Below are 18,754 nucleotides of genomic sequence, written 5' to 3' on the forward strand. Positions count from 1 at the left end.
CTGCTGCTCCTTCCTCCTCAGGGAGGGGACTCCTCACACTTTTCCCCTGCTCCAGTGTGTGGTCCCTCCCATGGCATACAGTTCTCCATGAATTTCTCCAGTGAGTCCCACCCACGGGCTGCAGTTTCTCATGAGCTGCTCCAGCGTAGGTCCTTTCCATGGGGCGCAGTCCTTCAGGAACAGACTGCTCCAGTGTGGGTCCCCCACAGGGTCATAAGTCCTGCCAGCAAACCTGCCCCAGCGCGGGTTCCTCTCTCCATGGGGCCACAGGTCCTGCCAGGAGCCTGCTCCAGTGCAGGCGTTCCATGGAGTCACAGCCTCCTTCAGGCACATCCAGCTGCTCCAGCCTGGAATCCTCCACGGGCTGCAGGTGGATATTTGCTCCACCATGGTCCTCCATGGGCTGCAGGGGGACAGCCTGCCTCACCGTGGGCTGCAGGGGAATCTCTGCTGCGGTGTCTGGAGCACCTCCTCCCCTCCTTCTTCACTCACCTTGGTGTCTGCAGGGCTGTTTCTCTCACATATTCTCACTCCTGTCTCTGGCTGCTGTTGTGCAGCATTTTTTCCCCTTCTTAAATACGTTATCCCAGAGGCACTACCATCATCCCTAAGCAGCAGGTCCCATCTTGGAGCTGGCTGGCATTGGCTCTGTCTGACATGGGGGAAGCTTCTAGCAGCTTCTCACAGAAGCCACCGCCGTAGCCCCTCCACTAGCCAAACCTTGCCACACAAACCGAACACACTGCAAAGTAACTATGTCAGTAAACTTTTTAAATGCCACACATTTAATCACAAATTTAATATTTTGAAAATGGGACTTAGGAGAGTTTGTGAAAACAACAAAAATCTTTTTCAGTACAGAATCAAAACAACTCTTCACCTTTCAGATAACGAATGCTAGAGCACAAGTGTAAGGGGGAATGTCACAGGTAAAAAAACAGTTTAATTCCCTCCATATGACAAATAAATAAAAGCAATTATAGAAAAAAGATTAAAATGGTAAAAGACACTACCAATAAGAAGATTTGTCATTTATCTGTCTTTGGATCACTGCCATGAAATGGCTGCCTTCACTAGGGATAAGTGATAAGAAAAAGATTATTTAAAAAAAAGCTCTCATCTACTATTCTCAAAACCTACTCTTTTTATTTTCAGTTCTTTTCCTGAAGGCTTTTTTATTATAACTATTTTGAAATCTGCTTTTTGCCCTAAGGGAAAACTCAAGTGAGTGATGTGCATTTTAAAGAGAAAAGTGGTTTGTCTTGTCCCTTAATCCTGACAATATTCTATCTCTTTATTTCTTACCATAAGAAGTTTTTGCTGCATCTTTTCCTTTATCTCTGACACTGGTCTTGTTGTACAGTGTGTTCTTAAAAAGGACAGACTTTCACCGTGGAAGTGTTACATCTATAGTGAAAAGTCATGCAGCAAGCAAAAAAAAAAAAAAACGCTCTCAAGAATAAAGGTGTAGAACGAATTATTCACTTTATATGAATAAAGCTGGCTAGAATCTCTCTCCTCATCCTCAACGTGCTTTTGTAAGGAAAATAATCTTTGGAAAGTACCTAGCGTATTTGAATTCCCCAAATTTTCATCTGACCCTTCTCTCCCATTATATATAACAGGAACTACCGAAGGTAAAGACAGCCTGATTGATCTAACTGAGATGATTTATTTTTCCTCTGCCTTTGTAACATCATTTGAGAATGTAGACATTCTCAGCATTACTGCTCAGCATGTCAATATAAAGTCTTGTCTGTCCTTCACCTACTGAAGCAGCTAAGAAATATTAGACCATGGTGAAATATACTTTTGGCAGCAACTCTGCTCTCCCGCGTGCTGACCAGCACCCATGAAACAGCTTGTAATGCCTATGAGTGACTGGGGAAAATCAGGAAAGGAATTACAGTCTGGAATAAAAGTTCACTACTTCATCTGCTATCAGGAGAGTGAAATGCAGATTGAGAAACTATAATCTATAGGTTTTTATAGATAGTGATTATCAAATTGGGTCGTGTTCTTCATAACTTCCTTTTAATTCTCTAAAAATTTTAATACAACTTCTATGCACCCCTGATATATTAAGCACTATACTTAAGAAAAAAAAAGCTTTCTTTCATTGTTAATTTTTTTCCTATATCTTTTTTTTTCTCTTGCTGAGGTTACATGACTTGTAGTTAAGAGAACCTGGGATTCTCAAAATCTGGGGGGCACGTGACAATTCTTTTAGTTTGCATTTCTGATGCTTTCTTTATTTCTGCCTATGTAGGAACATAATTTGCCTTAAAGGTAACTAATAAAAATTTGGGTACATTTATATAAAAAAAACAGTTCTTTATATAAAAATTTGATATCAAAAATGTATTGAGTCATCGAATCATTTAAAAAAAAGAATAAAATTAGGATAACATTCTCTTTTCTTTCGCATCATCATTACTTGCAAAAACAAAGTATAAGTCATAAAATAAACACTTTACCAAAATTAAGTTCAAAGATGGAAGCTTTTGGACTCTCAGACTGATTAAAAATTTTTGAAGAGTATTGTTTTGCCATGATTTTTGTGCTAATATTATAAAATCTTGTGAAGTGAAACAAAGGATTTTTTTTTTTTTTTTAATGTAAGCCCCCATCATCCTAAATCTCCGACACAAAAATATAAAAATCCCAAACCTTTTTTTATGGGGTATTTAGAGGATTTGGTGGCTTGGTTTGGGAGTTTTGTTGTTTGAGTTTTTTGTTGTTTGGGTTTTTTGTTGTTTGGGTTTTTATTTTGTGGTTCACCATCCGTAGTTATTATTGGAGATTTTAAAGACTGAAGTTGAATCATTGGGAGTTCTACAGTCATCCATATCAGAAAGTTTTTCTAAATGCACATAAAACTAAAAATGGCCAGCCAAAGCTTTGAAGGACTATTTCTTTAATGCTTCCTCAGACAGCATGGATTTTTCTTTTCATTGTGACTGTTTAAGTGGAATATTATCATATTTTGAAATCACATTTAACATTTCAACAAGAAAACACCATCTAGGAAATGTAATTTCTGCTAATCTTGGGAAAAGAGTATCACAACTGAAGTTTCAAACTCCTCCACCGGAAAATCGGAGCGTATGACAGCATTTAGACTATAGAAAGAGACTATGAATTGTAACAGTTCTATCTTTTTCTCCCTACACCTTTTGGCTATCTATATGGCATTAAAAATCCTAAAAATGTTTTGTCCTTCAATGTCTTTATCCAAGACCATAAAAGTGATTGCAAAAGATTATGTTAGCTGTCACAACTGTTGTTAACTAACCTAGAAACAAAAGGTACAGATGAATAGTAAACATTCTTCAAGGAAATGCAATACTTGGCAAAGTCATGAAGTCATGCACCTGCATCTCTGGGCTCTCTGTTCTGCATCCTATTCCATATATGAACTGCCTTATTCAAAGATTCCATTAAATAAGGACATTAATTGCACAACTTCTCCAGCAGTACAGTGGATTACTGACCTGTGCAAGGACTTACTTGTACCACAGCCAGGAGAAAAATCTTACAAGGAGGTTATCAAAACAATAATGTTCAAATGGAAAAGGTCACACTTCCCTTTCATTTGGAACCTTCCCTTCCTTCCCACACAATCCTCCCTATGGACTTCAGAAAAATTGGGGGTGATGTTACAAGTCTATGGCATTTCCCATCCCAGAAGATTTGAAAGAGGTTGCATTTGACTGGAAATCTTTATTTTGTTTCATTTGCTTGTGTGACACTTTTGCCCATGACAAGCTATAATGACAAGTAGTAGGATTGTCAAATGGGACCAAAGAAGTCCAATGACAGTTTTTCATAGAACTAAACACCTACATCACTTCAGCAGCATAGAAACTTTCTCACATTTTTTATTATATCCAAAATATGATGGAAGAAGGAAATCCAGGGAGTCCAGGGGAAAAAAATACACTACTCAGTAAATTACAGGTGATTGATTAGACTAAAATCTTTTCTCTTTTTCTCTCCCAATTTCCTTAACAAAATTGTTCACAGAACCAAAACAAGATCCCACATTCCATTTTAAAATGACAGTTTTCACGGGACTTTTTTTTCAAGCCCGGAATGAAGAATCTCTTGCTCCTTCGTTACAGCAGCTGTTTATCATGCTGTGTTCTAGATCCATGTCTGTGCCATTTGCACTTCTTATAAAACTTAGTGATCTCTCCTTGTTTGGAAGTCAAAAGAAGTTCAGTGAAAGCCTCTATCAGTTAAGTCTTTTGTTCCAATAGATACTACTTGTATTTTATTTGAAAATTTTGACCGACAGATCATTAGTGAAATGAATTCACCTGAAAGAGACTTATTTCACTGCTAGTATCTCGACAGGACAACATTGCCAGCATTAATTCTCAGGGTGTTGGGTTTTGTGTTTGGTTTTTTTTTTTTTTTTCAGAAAGACAGGAGGTTAGAATTATTGCCATTAGTACTGAAATCTTTAAACTCACTCTTCTCACTATACTTACCGAAACTTTTCAAAATTTAAAATATAAATAGAACAATATGTTTCATAACTTAAGACTAAATTTTATTCAAATTAAACTTGTTTTTATGACTGTCATTCTTTTATCTGTCATTTGACTCTTATGGTGTATGGTGCAATTAAATCATAGAACTGACTCCAAACGCTCCTAGTGAAGTGGTTGGGAGACGTTCAGCATGCAATGAGAAAAGCAAAAAAGTGAGCCACTATAAAAAAAAATAAATCAAATGTCAACATTCCTTTCTTTTAGTTATAATTCTTGCAATCATGAACAATAAAATGAAGTTAATTCTCTACAGATGCCCACGTTTCACCTAAGTTGTAGCCAAAAATTTCTTTGAGAATATTTAGCAAGGAAAGAGAGATGTAATTCACTGGAAAACTGTAGCTTAATTAAGAAAAAAAATCAAGCAACAATCTGTTAATATAGTTCTTTTAAGATACAGATAATACTGTGTTTACTAAGTTATGAGCTGCTACACATTTATAGGGGGAGAAAAATAAAATTATCACAATTCTAACTTGGGTGGACAGCCTACAATTTTTGACTATGTTAGATAATATTAGTGAAAGGAAAAATTGTAAATGAAATTACATTTAGGGTCAAATGCAATTATTCAAGAGTAGCTTTAGACCTTTCACAGCAAATACTTAAGTGGGCAGAATTCATAACAACTTCAATTACTAGTTCTAGTAAAAGTCTGTCTCATATTTACTTTTCTCTCTTCTCTCTGCAGAAAACCACATTTCACACAGTGACAGATCAAAATTAGGAGGTCCTTTTCCTTCTGAGAAAAGTTTCTCTTTGCTTGTAACGCAGATTTCAATTGTAGGTATGATTTAGCATATTTTTTTAGTCCAAGCTTTTGAAAAGGCTGCAGTGTCACAAAGAAATGCTTTCAAATGAAAAGCCAGTGGCTGACTAGCAAACTGCACTGAAGAACAACTGCATTTTAGAAGTCAGTCCTGCACTCAGCAGGGCAGGTTCGTAGGCTGTGTAAATCTGAACAGCTCTTATCACAATGGTGCCACAACATTTTACACAGGCTGAAAATCTCATGCTGGTTTTGTCAAAGAATGCATAGAATAGGTTCATATTTTTAATGTGTCTTTAGTAAAGACTTAACTGCAGCAATCTTCAAAGCGTCCTTGAAAACCTCCAAAACGAATGTTGAGGTATGTAAAATAAAATACAAAGCAGTAGATGACAGGAAAAATAGGTGACCTTCATATTCTTCTCCGCCCTTCTCATAACTCACAAGTTATGCAGGTGGGATTCATGCACAGTAAGCCAGGAAAGTGTACATTTTTCAGTACTAGTAATGTTGGACATCTGGGAAAATTCTTTTAATGGAAGGACATTTTAAGGGCATGAAAATTCTTCCAGAAATGTGCTTACCTCTTCCAGAGCAAGGTAAATTAGAATTTCCTTGGCATTTCTTAGCACTTTCCTCAACTGACAATGGACAAGAACGTGGATGTTCACACTTCTTCCCAGTCCATCCTTCTTTACAGTCACACCTTCCACAATTACACTGTCCATGACCTTTACAATGAATACAATTAAAGATTAGCCTCTATACTGATGATAGGTATTAAAACCTCATGATTAGATGAACTTTATCAAAGCTATGGTTTCATTAAATATTCAGACTGGCAAAAAATACAACCAATTTATTATATCTACTTTTTTTTTTTTTTTCTGAAAATAGCACTGGTTTATCATTCCATTTGAACCACCTCCTGGGCTGGCATCAGAAGCAGCATGGCCAGCAGGTCAAGGGAGGTCATTCTGCCCCTTTACTACACTCTGGTGAGACCCCAGATGGAGTACTGCATCCAGCTCTGGAGCCCTCAGCACAGGAAAAACATGGACCTGTTGGAGCGGATCCAGAGGAGGGCCACAAAAATGATCAGAGGGCTGGAGCACCATCTGAAGAAAGGCTGAAAGAGTTGGGGTTGTTCAGCCTGGAGAAGATAAGGCTCTGGGAAGACCTTATTGCAGTCTTTCAGTACTTAAAGGGGGCCTACACGAAAAAAGGGGACAAACTTTTTTGCAGGGATTGTTGTGATAGGACAAGGGCTAATGGTTTTAAACTAAAAGAGCATAGATTCAGGCTAGATAGAAGGAAGAAATTTTTTATGACGAGGGTGGTGAAACACTGGAACAGGTTGCCCAGAGAGGTGGTAGATGCCCCATCCCTGGAAACATTCCAGGTCAGGTTGGACGGGGCTCTGAGCAACCTGATCTAATTGAAGATGTCCCCCCCATTGCAGGGGGGTTCGGACTAGATGGCCTGTAGAGGTCCCTCCCAGCTCAAACCAGTCTATGATTCTATATTTACTTTTAATATTTTTTTTCTAAAGGGACGTTTTGCCACTTGTCACACACATCTCATGTGAAAGGGTGGAATAGAGGTTACAAATACACATTTCACCACTGTCTGGAAAAATAGAGCCATCGTATGGCAATATTTCATTTACCTTTATGTATTTCATTTACCTTCTTCTTTTTCTACCATAGATGCAGCTTATTCTTTAATATATCAATACCATCTTTTATCTACTTGCAATCAATGTGATCCACTAGAGACAAGCAATGTCACACCTACTCCAAGTCTCAAACCAGTGACTTCTACTAAATAGCAATGTGCAAATAATAAAATACTGGACATAATCAATTCTCATTTCAGTAGGGCAGCTGCATGTGGCTTTGGTATCTCATTAGCTAACTTGACTCTTCCTGACCATGTCTGCACATAACATCATAACTGCAAGTTTCACTGCACAAGTTCAGGCAAGGAACATCGCCATCACAGAAACGTGGTGGGAGGACACACACAAGTGGAGTGCTGTAATGGATGGCTACCAACTCTTCAAAAAGGATAGGCAAGGAAGAAGAGGTGGTGGGGTGGCCCTCTATGTTAGGGGCAGTTTTGAATGCCAGGAACTTAACAGTGTGGATGACAACACTGAGTGTGTATGGATAAAAATTAAGGGGAAGGCCAATAAGGCAGACATCGTGATGGGAGTTTGTTATAGACCTCCTAATCAGGATGTAGAAGCCGATGAAGTATTCTACAAGCAGCTGGCAGAGGTCTCACGATCATCTGCCCTTGTTCTTGTGGGGGACTTCAACTTCCCAGACATCTGCTGGAAATACAATGCAGCAGAGAGGGAACAGTCATGGAGGTTCCTGGAGTGTGTGGAAGACAACTTCCTAACACAGCTGGTGAAGGAACCAACTAGGGGAAGTGCCCTACTGGACCTACTGTTTGTTAACAGAGAAGGTCTTGTGGAGGATGTAAAGGTTGGAGGTCGCCTTGGGCACAGTGATCACGAAATGATAGAATTTTCAATTCTTGATCACGTAAGGCAGGGAGCCAGCAGAACTGCCACCTTGGATTTCCGAAGGGCAGACTTTAGCCTGTTTAGGAGCATGGTCGAGAGTGTCCCTTGGGAGGCAGTTTTGAAGAGCAAAGGTGCCCAGGAAGGCTGGGCATACTTCAAGCAGGTGCTCTTAAAAGCTCAGGAGAAGGCCATCCCCTTGTCTCGAAAAACGAGCAGACGGGGAAGACGACCAGCCTGGCTAAATAGAGAACTTTGGCTGGACCTTAGGAAAAAAAGAAAAGTTTACATTCTCTGGAAAAGGGGGTTGGCAACTTATGAGGATTATCAAGATATAACAAAGCTATGTAGGGGGAAAATGAGAAGGGCCAAAGCTCAATCAGAACTCAGCTTGGCCACTGCAGTCAAAGACAATAAGAAAAGGTTCTTCGAATATATCAATAGAAAAAGGAAGACTAGGGAAAATGTAGGCCCGCTGGTGAATGAGACAGGTGCCCTAGTGGTGGAGGACGCAGAGAAGGCAGAGTTACTGAATGCCTTCTTTTCTTTGGTCTTCATTGCTAAAGCTGTCCCTCATGAATCCCACCCTCTGAAGGCAAAGGGGGAGGTCTGGAGAGTGGAAGATTTTCCCTCAGTTGAGGAGGACCGGGTCAGAGACCACTTGGCCAAGCTGGACATTCATAAGTCCATGGGCCCTGATGGCATGCATCCGCGAGTGCTGCGAGAGCTGGCGGATGTTATTGCTAGACCACTCTCCATCGTCTTTGAACGGTCATGGAGAACAGGAGAGGTGCCTGAGGACTGGAGGAAGGCCGACATCACTCCAATCTTCAAAAAAGGCAAGAAGGAGGACCCAGGGAACTACAGACCGGTTAGTCTCACCTCTGTCCCTGGGAAGGTATTGGAGCGACTCATTCTGGATGTCATCTCCAATCACGTTGAGGAACAGGAAGTTATTGGAAGTGGTCAACATGGATTTACCAAGGGTAAATCGTGCTTGACCAATCTGATAGCTTTCTATGATGTTATAACTGGTTGGCTGGATGAGGGGAAAGTCGTGGATGTCATCTACCTTGACTTTAGCAAGGCTTTTGACACTGTCTCCCATGACATCCTCATTAGGAAGCTGAGGAAGTATGGGCTAGATGAGGTGACAGTGAGGTGGATTGAGAGTTGGCTGCGGGACAGGACTCAGAGGGTTGTGATCAGCGGCACAGAGTCTAGTTGGAGGCCTGTAACCAGTGGTGTCCCCCAGGGGTCAATACTTGGTCCTATTTTGTTTAATATATTCATTAATGACCTGGATGAGGGGACAGAGTGTATCCTCAGCAAGTTTGCTGATGATACCAAACTGGGTGGGGTGGCTGACACCCCAGAGGGCTGTGCTGCCATCCAGCGTGACCTGGACAGGCTGGAGAGCTGGGCAGAGAAGAACCTAATGAGGTTCAACAAAACCAAGTGCAAGGTCCTGCACCTGGGGAGGAAGAATGCTAGGCACCAGTACAGGTTAGGGGCTGACCTGCTGGGAGATAGCTTGGAGGAGAAGGATCTGGGGGTCCTGGTAGACAGTAAATTATCCATGGCCCAGCAATGTGCCCTTGTCGCCAAAAAGGCCAATGGAATCCTGGGCTGCATAGGGAAGAGTGTGGCCAGTAGGTCGAGGGAGGTCATTCTCCCCCTCTACTCGGCACTGGTGAGGCCACAACTGGAATACTGTGTCCAGTTTTGGGCTCCCCAGTTCAAGAGGGACAGGGAACTGCTGGAGCGAGTCCAGCGAAGGGCAACTAAGATGATTAAGGGCTTGGAGCACCTCCCTTATGAGGAAAGGCTGAGAGAGCTGGGACTCTTTAGCCTGGAGAAGAGAAGGCTGAGGGGAGACCTTATTATGGCATACAAGTATCTAAAGGGTGGGTTGAAGGAGGATGGAGCCAGGCTCTTTTCAATGGTTCCAAGTGACAGGACGAGGGGCAATGGGCACAAGTTAGAACACAGGAAGTTCCGTTCAAATACACGGAAACAGTTCTTTACGGTGAGGGTGACAGAGCACTGGAACAGGCTGCCCAGGGAGGTTGTGGAGTCCCCTTCCCTGGAGATTTTCAAGACCCGCCTGGATGCAGTCCTGAGTAATGTGCTCTAGGCAATCCTGCTTTAGCAGGAGAGTTGGACTAGATGATCTCTAGAGGTCCCTTCCAACTCTGATAATTCTGTGATTCTGTGATTCTGTGAAAAGCAACTGAACTCCATAGAAGCTTTTCTGGAAATTTTCTTTAAAAAAATGTGACAGCCAAGAAGTTAGGGGTGAATCCCTCCTGAGAACTTAACCTGGAAAGCCATGCAAACAATTTCCTCTACATGAATGCTGACATATCTAGACCAAGAAAAAACAAACTAATTGCCCAGGTCCCTTCATTATTGAGCCTAATGGTTTCGGCATAAAGAAGTGGGATTCTGGCAAGACAAAATGTTCCTTGCGCTGGGTGAGGAATGCTTGAGCATCAGAAAAAGCATTCCTTGCCACAAAATCAAATATTTATTTTCATGAGCTCTGAGAGCAGGTTAGATCTCTCACAATTTCCACATAGTCGTCATTTCACACATAGTCGACACAGGAGCCCAAAGCATTGTTCTGATGTGCACTTGTCTATCCACGTTCTTCTTGAAAACTACAGCAACACAGATTTTGTATCTCTAACTGTACTCGCATTTTAAGACTGGTTTATATTATATTTCTAAAACATACGCATTTATCAGTTCACAAGGAGAAAATGGGAGGAAGCAAGCATTCTACAAGTTACCGGAGTAGTTCCCAGAATACGTCTTATTAATTTTTGAAGAATAACTTTTCTTTACATTAGTTATTTCTTTTCCTTGAAAAGCACTAAAGCCTTCCTCTTGTTTACAGTATTTAGATTAGATATGAGGAAGAAATTATTTACTGTGAGGGTGGTGAGGCACTGGAACAGGTTGCCCAGAGAAGTTGTAGATGCCCCATCCCTGGAGATATTCAAGGCCAGGCTGGATGGGGCTTTGAGAAACCTGGTCTAGTGGAAGGTGTCCCTGCCCATGCCAGGAAGGCTGGAACTAGATGATCTTTAAAGTTCCTTCCAATCCAAACCATTCTATGATTCTATGATTCTGTCCCTTGCTTTCATGTGTACCTGTGAATTGGACATCTGATCTACATAGATATTTATGAGAGGATGATCTTCTTTCATATAGTGTTTTCTTTGCTAGAGCCACAACAAAGGAGCTAATGAGATGTGTGAGTGTAGGAATTTTCTTATGGAAGCCTTTTTTTCTTTCTGTGTCAAGTCATGAAAGCTATTTTCTCTTTAAAGGAAGAGAATCACTTTAATGTTGCAAATACCTCTGAAAGAAAATCATTCGGTAACATACTGAACAGCACTTCAGATGTTAAAAGAAGGCATCCGGTTGCCAATATAAGGTACTGCGAATTGACAGTCACCCCAAGCCATATGAAGCTTCTGGAGGGAGCTGCTGTTGTGTGATGTTAAATCCTCACAGCAGGGCTGTCAATTACTGTCATTTGTAGTTTATGAAATAAACATAGCATTTCATTCAGTTACAGTAAAACTCTCTACACGTAAAGATGATTTCCTATCATTTCAACCTGCTACTCAGGACAAAGGGTTTTCCTGTCTCAACCTGTCAGGTAGGTAGAACAAGATAGGAAAAGTTTTGTGTCAGCTCCGTTTGATTTCAGTTTTAAGAGAGCTGGATTATTTTCCCTAATCTGACTAATCCCTCTTGGGTTCAGCCCAAATCAATGTACCAATGATTGTGAGAAAAATGAGGGTATTTTGCAGACACACCTAATGCGTGCACACTTTGTACACTAAGTAGACTTATTTCGCATAAACAAACAAAAAATCTGTCCAATTGCAATTCTGCTAGTAAATCTTTGATTTAATTGCAGATTCTGTCTGTCTACCGCACTAAACCAAAGTTAATACTTATGCATCTTGTCCATTTCTGAAGCAGAACTAAAAGGCAGGACTATAAGACGTTGTTCACACTGCTTCATGTGGAAATGGAGAGTTTTGCACAATCTATTTGAGGAATGCATATTGGATGGCCAGCTAAAACTAAATCAGGCTTTTCTAAAGCATAAGAATAAGTAGTAATAATTTTTTTGCTGATTAGAAAGAAAAACTAAACTATACTTCAACCTGAGTTTTAGTTACATCAGGCAGGCCACATGAGTACGCCGTTTTGTTTCTCTCTCTGAAGGTTTGCTCATTTACAGCTATGTCTGTGTAATAAAGAACACTGTAACATGTCCTTAATCCAATGACAAATGGCAGTATCCTCCCCCCAACTCTTTTGCAACTGTTCACGCTTTCTTACACTCTTCTTTCTTACGACCATTGCCACCCTGGGCAGCAGCAGCAGCAATGGCAATAGTGTCTGGGAAAAAGAGAGTTCGAGCCCTGTTTCAGTGATGCAGCACTAGCTGTAGGTGCCACAGCTTTGCTTTAATCTAATTAGGTTTGAAAGTCTTGCGTTCACCCTTAATGACAGAACACATTTACCGTGTTGTTTTTAGCTTTGTATTCCTTAGCTGACACTGACATTTTGATCAGTCCCTGAGTGCTAAAAACAATCTCAGCAGCACAATAATACATTCAAAAATTGTCAACATCCCAAAGTCAATCCTCCTGCTGCTCTCATGACTGCAGTTCTACATCCTTCCATCTTATTAATTAAATAAACATATATAACATTTGTAGGTGGCTGAAACAGTAACAAGCAAATGAATTCTCTGAAGGTTTTTAGAAATGCTTTCTTTTTCTTTTCCTCGTTTTATTAGCTAGTGATTCATCCATATTTATTAAGAAAAACCCTGAACAGTTGAGAAACCTTTTACCTTTATAACAGGCAAAGAAGAGGTGAGGAATTTCATATATCATGTTTGTTTCAGCCTTCTCTCCCTGTTATGGACAACTCCTATGATCTTTCTATGAGGCATCTCTCATTCTAGTAATAGGAGGAGAATATAGCACATCATTATTTTCCTTGATGTGACTGTGTTCTTCCTATTACTAATTAGGCCAGATCAGATTTCTACAGGACGCATTAGAGCTGACAACCTGTAATCTGTCAAGTCCCTTTGAAACCGCCCTCACTTGTTTTTGCAGAGTTCCTGTGTGTACAAATTGCGTGCTGTGTATTGATCAAAGTCCTTCTCTCCTGCCCATCATTAGCATCTTTATCAACAACTATACAAAATTGTATGCGAGGTCTCGCTCAGAATCCAAGCTTTTGTTAGTTGATACATGGAGCATCAACCTAAATACACTGCAAACCTTGGATGGCTGGAAGGACCTTAACTAATTTGAATATAATGCCCTGAAGTACAACTAGAAGAAAACGGGAAGGTGAAAGTGTCTGAGACGTACAGTCAGTGATGTGTAGCTAGACCAGACATTCGTATTTTCCACATAGCGATGCTCTAAATGTTCTAAGGTCAGTTGGTATACTCAGGGTACTGTTTTTCATTAACTCATTAATTCATTTTTCCTCAAATTTCTTCCTCTCACTTGTCCTCTCCTTGCCACATAACATGAAATAACAAATAGAATTTGATCTAATAAATTTTCAAATTTAAATTTCCCCAAGGAAGGAGATATATATATATTAAAGTTTCGACCATTCTCCAATTTATATAAGGTTATACTGAAGACAAGAGTACCAGAAGGGAGATGGGCACCTAGAAGTGCTTCATATTTACAAAATTTTGTTAAAAGGCATGGAAAAAGGGGCATGTTTTAACACAGCTTTAAGCTGAAAATTATTTGTTTTTTTTACAGAATTATGTCTTTTAATTTAAAAAGTCCACTCCCCCCAAAAAACAAGCTAAAGCTTGGTATATTTTATGCTAGGAAAATGAGAACTGGAGCACTAAGGAAGAGAGAGATCAGATAATTGGATGTTTTTGTTATAAAACTACCTATAAGCTCCTTTTATATATATTTCTTACCTGAACAGAAGTCATCAGAATATCTGTCATACACTGCTTTGCAGTTTCTTTCATCACACTCACACGTATCTCCATGAATATCTCCCCAGTCACCAGTCGGGTCCACATCATGGCATGTGCATTCCCCACATACACATGTGCCTGGGAAAGAGGGGGTGGGGGTGGAAAGAGAGACAGAGATAGAAGATTAACTGGCCATTTAGAGTAATAATAGTTTGAGCATAGGAATTTACACTTGTGAATTTTCTGCTCTCACAGGAATGCAGTTTCAAAGCTGCGAGCGTTAACCATGAGCATATGCTAATCTTCTATGATTTAAACCTTCTATGATTATTTATTAATAATACTTTATACAAACAAGTTGGCTTCCTGTTCAAGTTTCTTTCTGCTGTTGAGCCTTGTTAGGAATCAACAGAAAAATGGAGCGCACAGAACAGTCGTAAATCTTTGACATCAACAGTAATTTGCTCTGACACTAATGACAATAAAAATCAATGCTGTTTAAATGACTTGGGCTTGGGCACAGTGGATAATTAAGGACTTTTAAAGCACAAACATTTAAACTAAAAGGTAATGCAAATTCCAATCCAACTGAAAACGTCTAGGAGGTCATTCTTTACCTAAGAAGAACATCAGAACAGATCTACATGAAAAAGATACTTTTCCACTTTTCCAAAGTCAATATTCAGGGCCGCACTCTGCTGTTTACAATAAGAAGGGAAATGTAAAATATGACAGAAGTGCTAATTCGGCACAACCTTACTGATATACAGAGAACAAAAAAAAAAAAAAAAAAAGAGGGACAGTTTCCTCATTCAGAAATCCAAATATACTTCAGGGCCACAAACTCACTACTTTTCTTTTTTCTGAGATGCCAACAGGCACAAAGAAGCAGCCTAACCTCACAGATGCACACAGTTCATTTCCTGGAGGGTAGCTCCACCTTCTGCTACTCCACCAAAGCCTTTGTCTTCTTATTCAGATTACTCTAAACAATACAATGCATTTGAGGACAACGGGACAGGGAGGCTAAAGAGTACATATAGATACGGACACATGCTTTAAAAAGAGAAAGCCTACACAATCATGCATGCATGACACTTACATGAAGCAGGAAGAGCTGCTGCCCTGTTTAGGCCTAAAGCTACCAAGATAGTCCTCAAGAAACTTGCACCTGGTTTTTGATACTTTCACAATTCAGTGACATTAATGAAAGAAAAAAACCAACAAAACAACAAACAAACAAACAAAAAAAACAACCAGAAAATGAGGCAATGCCTCTGGAGAGTGATTAATCCTCCCAGAAACAACTTCAAAGTTAATTTGGATCAGCTGTTCTGGATATCAGAACACAAAAAAACATCTCACCAAACGTTAAAAAATTTAAAGGTTCACATCTGGTCTCATCTGGTTGACTACAGAGTTGGTGGAAAGATACAGACAATTTATCCATCTTAGCACTGAAGGACACCAGACAGCAATGTTAGCCTCGACATTTAATTTTTAGAAGGCTCAAGATTGATAAGATGAACTGCACCTATATCACAAGACGTATAAACACAGAAAATTGGGTAAATAGGACTAAAAAGAGTCGAAATACTGTGTTGGAAAGCAACTTCACGTAGTCAAAAGCCTACAAAATTTTTAAATTTTTTAATTTTTTTTTTAAATTTTTAAGACAAAACCACAAGTACATGAAAGGCTAAAAATACACAAGTATCCCATGAACACAGCTTTGTATAGGAGTTTGTAGCTATTCCGAATATCAGCTATACTATTTATCCTCATTTGCTCCAATTACAATGTAAATTTAAAGAAATACTTGCCCATTAAATTTTCAAATTTGAACAAAAAATTGCTTTGACAAGAAATTCTTTGACAATAAATTACTTTCTCAGTGCAAACAAAGCATCAGATCTGAAGCCACTTGGATATTTATTATTTCCAGAATCACAGAAAATTTTTCACTGCTAAAGTCCCAAGACTAAATGAGCCTACATGATCTCTCAATCTTTCAATTTCCTCATAATTAAGAGAAGAGAGTTTTCTAAATGGTCTCAGGATAATTAGATGTGCACACTGTAGCAGATTTTGCCAGTAGTTTTTGAGATAGGTATCTGCATGACTTGCGCTTATGTTCTACTGTGATTATTCTGGACTTCTGCCAAAAAAATAACATTTTTTTAAACTCTTTGTTCAATGAAGCCAAATGTAGCAGCTAGTGAAAAGCAAACTTATTTTGTGCTATTTTTTTTTTCCAAAATGGCAAAATTAGACAGAATTATAAGGTAAAATTCAAATTCTGGAACTTTGCACAAATAAAACCCCATGTAGTTAGAAATATTGTGTGAAGTCTACCTTTCCAGTTCTGTATGCACTCCACGGCATTGTTACTGAACACTTCGTAGTTGTTCTTTCTGGTTTCAGTGGAAACTAAAAGCTTTGTGCTTTCATTTTCCCTATTCTGTTGTGTGTTCTTGGTCTGCTTTAAGAATGAATTGACCCGCAGTCCTGTTGGCCTTACAGCACCAACCCACTCAAAGTCAGAAATCTGCTAATATTTTATTTTGCAGGATAGGTCTCTCTCACCAAAGCAGATGTACTAACAAATTATCCTGCTCAGTCTTACTACAAAAAATGAAGGTTGACAACAGCTTGGGCCAGCTTAAGCCAAAAATGGCTGTGGATTTGTGTTAGTTTAAACCTAGACACAGGTATCTACCCACTTACTTGGAAATTTATATCCAGATTTGAAATAAGTGAGAACAAACTAGAAACTATCAGCAAACACAATCTACGTCCTACTGCAGAAAATGCATATTGTAAAATAAAAGCAAACTGCATAAATACGTGTAGAAGGAACGTGCGAATGACACACCTCTGTTGCTGCAGATTTTGCCATCTGGAGATGTGCATCTTTTCTTGATCTCCCAGGGGGTGATGTCACACTGGAATTCACATTTATCTCCATGCCAACCAGCCTCACAGTAACAGTTTCCACAGTAACACTTTCCATGGCCTTAACCCAAAACAAATTTTATACAGTGAGAAATAGGCAAGTTTTTAAAAGGCATTAACAATTTAACTGTTTTGATCTTTTAAAAACTTTCAGTGCTACACTCAGAATAGAAACAATTTATAGACCATATATGCCTACATAAAATAAGACGAAGGATATCTGTATTATACTTTTCCACAGGTCTATTTTAGAACATGTTTTGACTTAATCTCAGATTAAATCTAATCAATAAACACTAAGAAAATAACATCAACATTTTTATACTTGTAAGTGTAATTTTTGAAACTTTATAGGTAAATTTGGAAGATGGTAAATGTAATAGTTAAAATTTAAGCACAGCTTTAAATGTTAAGATAGTACACACTTGCCAACCGTACTGGGCATGTCTAAGAAAGCTCAGAAAATTCCAGCAGAGGGACCTTGATTTACTACAAACTACCTCGATTGTATACGGCTTCCCTTCTTACCTCTCAAGAAGATTTTTGAATGTGGATAAAACAGTTCATGAAAGATAAGAATTAGTAAAATGAACCTTTTAGATGTTCATTTAACAAAATACACATCTCCCAAAAAGGCAGTTGGGTCACCTGAGGCTTGATGTAACCAGCTCCTGAACATTTTGAACCACTAAGCTACTTCTGCCATGTGCTTCAATGACATAAAGCATTTCTCAATTAAGTAGCTGCTATTCTTACTAATCTTAAAGCCATAAGTTAATTCTTGACTAGAATGATCCAAGTCAGGATCTTGTCCTTTTCTGCCTCTAGGTATGTTAAGCTTAGTAGACCTGATCATCTCTATCACAGTCTGGTCAATTTATATCCTTAATTATTACGAGTGAAAATTTAGACCTGTGGAATAGACTTTTTTCCTGGTTTTACAATTACACCTGAAATTTTTATTACAATTGCTTGGTTACATGTCAAAAAATAACAGAAGATAAACATGCCATTTGACTTAGATATCTACGCAACACAGACAGCCTAAAATAATGCTTGTTACCAAAAAGTTGTTCTTTAACAGTGGACAAGAAATAAAGGGCAAAATGGTGAAGGAGTAAATTAATTTGATCTACTGGTAATTTTTGCAGATTAAAACATCAGTACTTCATTCTTCACTCACACTTGTATAGTCCTCAAATAAATATGAATTAAATTATACAATTTGCCACTACCTTTTTCTCTGACTGAAGACAAAATCACTCCATTTGAGCAAAAAAGCCTTAGATAAAAATGATCAGGATCAGAATTTAATTTGCTAGAAACCATGATACTTTATTAAAAATAAGCTGCAACTTGATTCCAAAGTATATGTAATCTTAAATAAAAAGTGATACAGTCAACTGACTGATCAAAATCCAACTGAGGCTGGAAGAGCTTGATACACCTTTAGAACTCTGCCCTACCTAAGAAGTCATTTGCTTAAAAGATGGAATCCTCATGTGTAAAGATTAAAATGCATGTTATCCATATTTCAGCATGGCATTGTATGCTTTTCCAGGATAAAATCCCAGCTCACAGCTGCAGGCTTTAGAAACATGTGTGTAAACAGAAGCTTTTGCTTTTTCATTAGTTGGATCCTCCTGAGTTGGCTTTCTTTGAAGACAATTAAAATCTTCCAGACCTGTCTATACCTTCAAGGGCAATAAAGGGTATGTAGCAACTAAGTAGGTGCTACACAAACTGTGAAAGTACAGCAGGCACTGATTAGGTTCAGCCTGTCTGTGGAGAGTATCCTGGGGCCATCGCTAGCCAAGCAGAACTGGGTTGGAACGCTGTGTCTTTATTACTTCATAAATAAAACTAAATGATTCCTGTGGTGGAAAACCTGTGGAAGGAAAGATGGCGTAGAGGGTATTAAAGGAGACATCGGG

At 39.1% G+C, this 18,754-nt stretch overlaps 1 protein-coding gene across 1 annotated transcript in view; it reads right to left on the reverse strand.

Annotated features, from left to right (window-relative positions):
- ITGBL1 (integrin subunit beta like 1) overlaps nt 1-18,754 on the reverse strand; it is a gene marked incomplete at both ends in the record, with an annotated part of 153,144 nt that overhangs the window by 65,323 nt on the left and 69,067 nt on the right. The window contains 3 exons of the mRNA XM_082484538.1: nt 5,913-6,059; nt 13,863-14,003; nt 16,741-16,881. Of these exons, the coding sequence (XP_082340664.1) occupies nt 5,913-6,059; nt 13,863-14,003; nt 16,741-16,881 (429 nt within the window). The remainder of the gene's footprint in view (nt 1-5,912; nt 6,060-13,862; nt 14,004-16,740; nt 16,882-18,754) is intronic.

Source organism: Vanellus vanellus, assembly GCF_965231255.1.
Source record: "Vanellus vanellus genome assembly, chromosome: 1".
NCBI lineage: Eukaryota > Metazoa > Chordata > Aves > Charadriiformes > Charadriidae > Vanellus > Vanellus vanellus.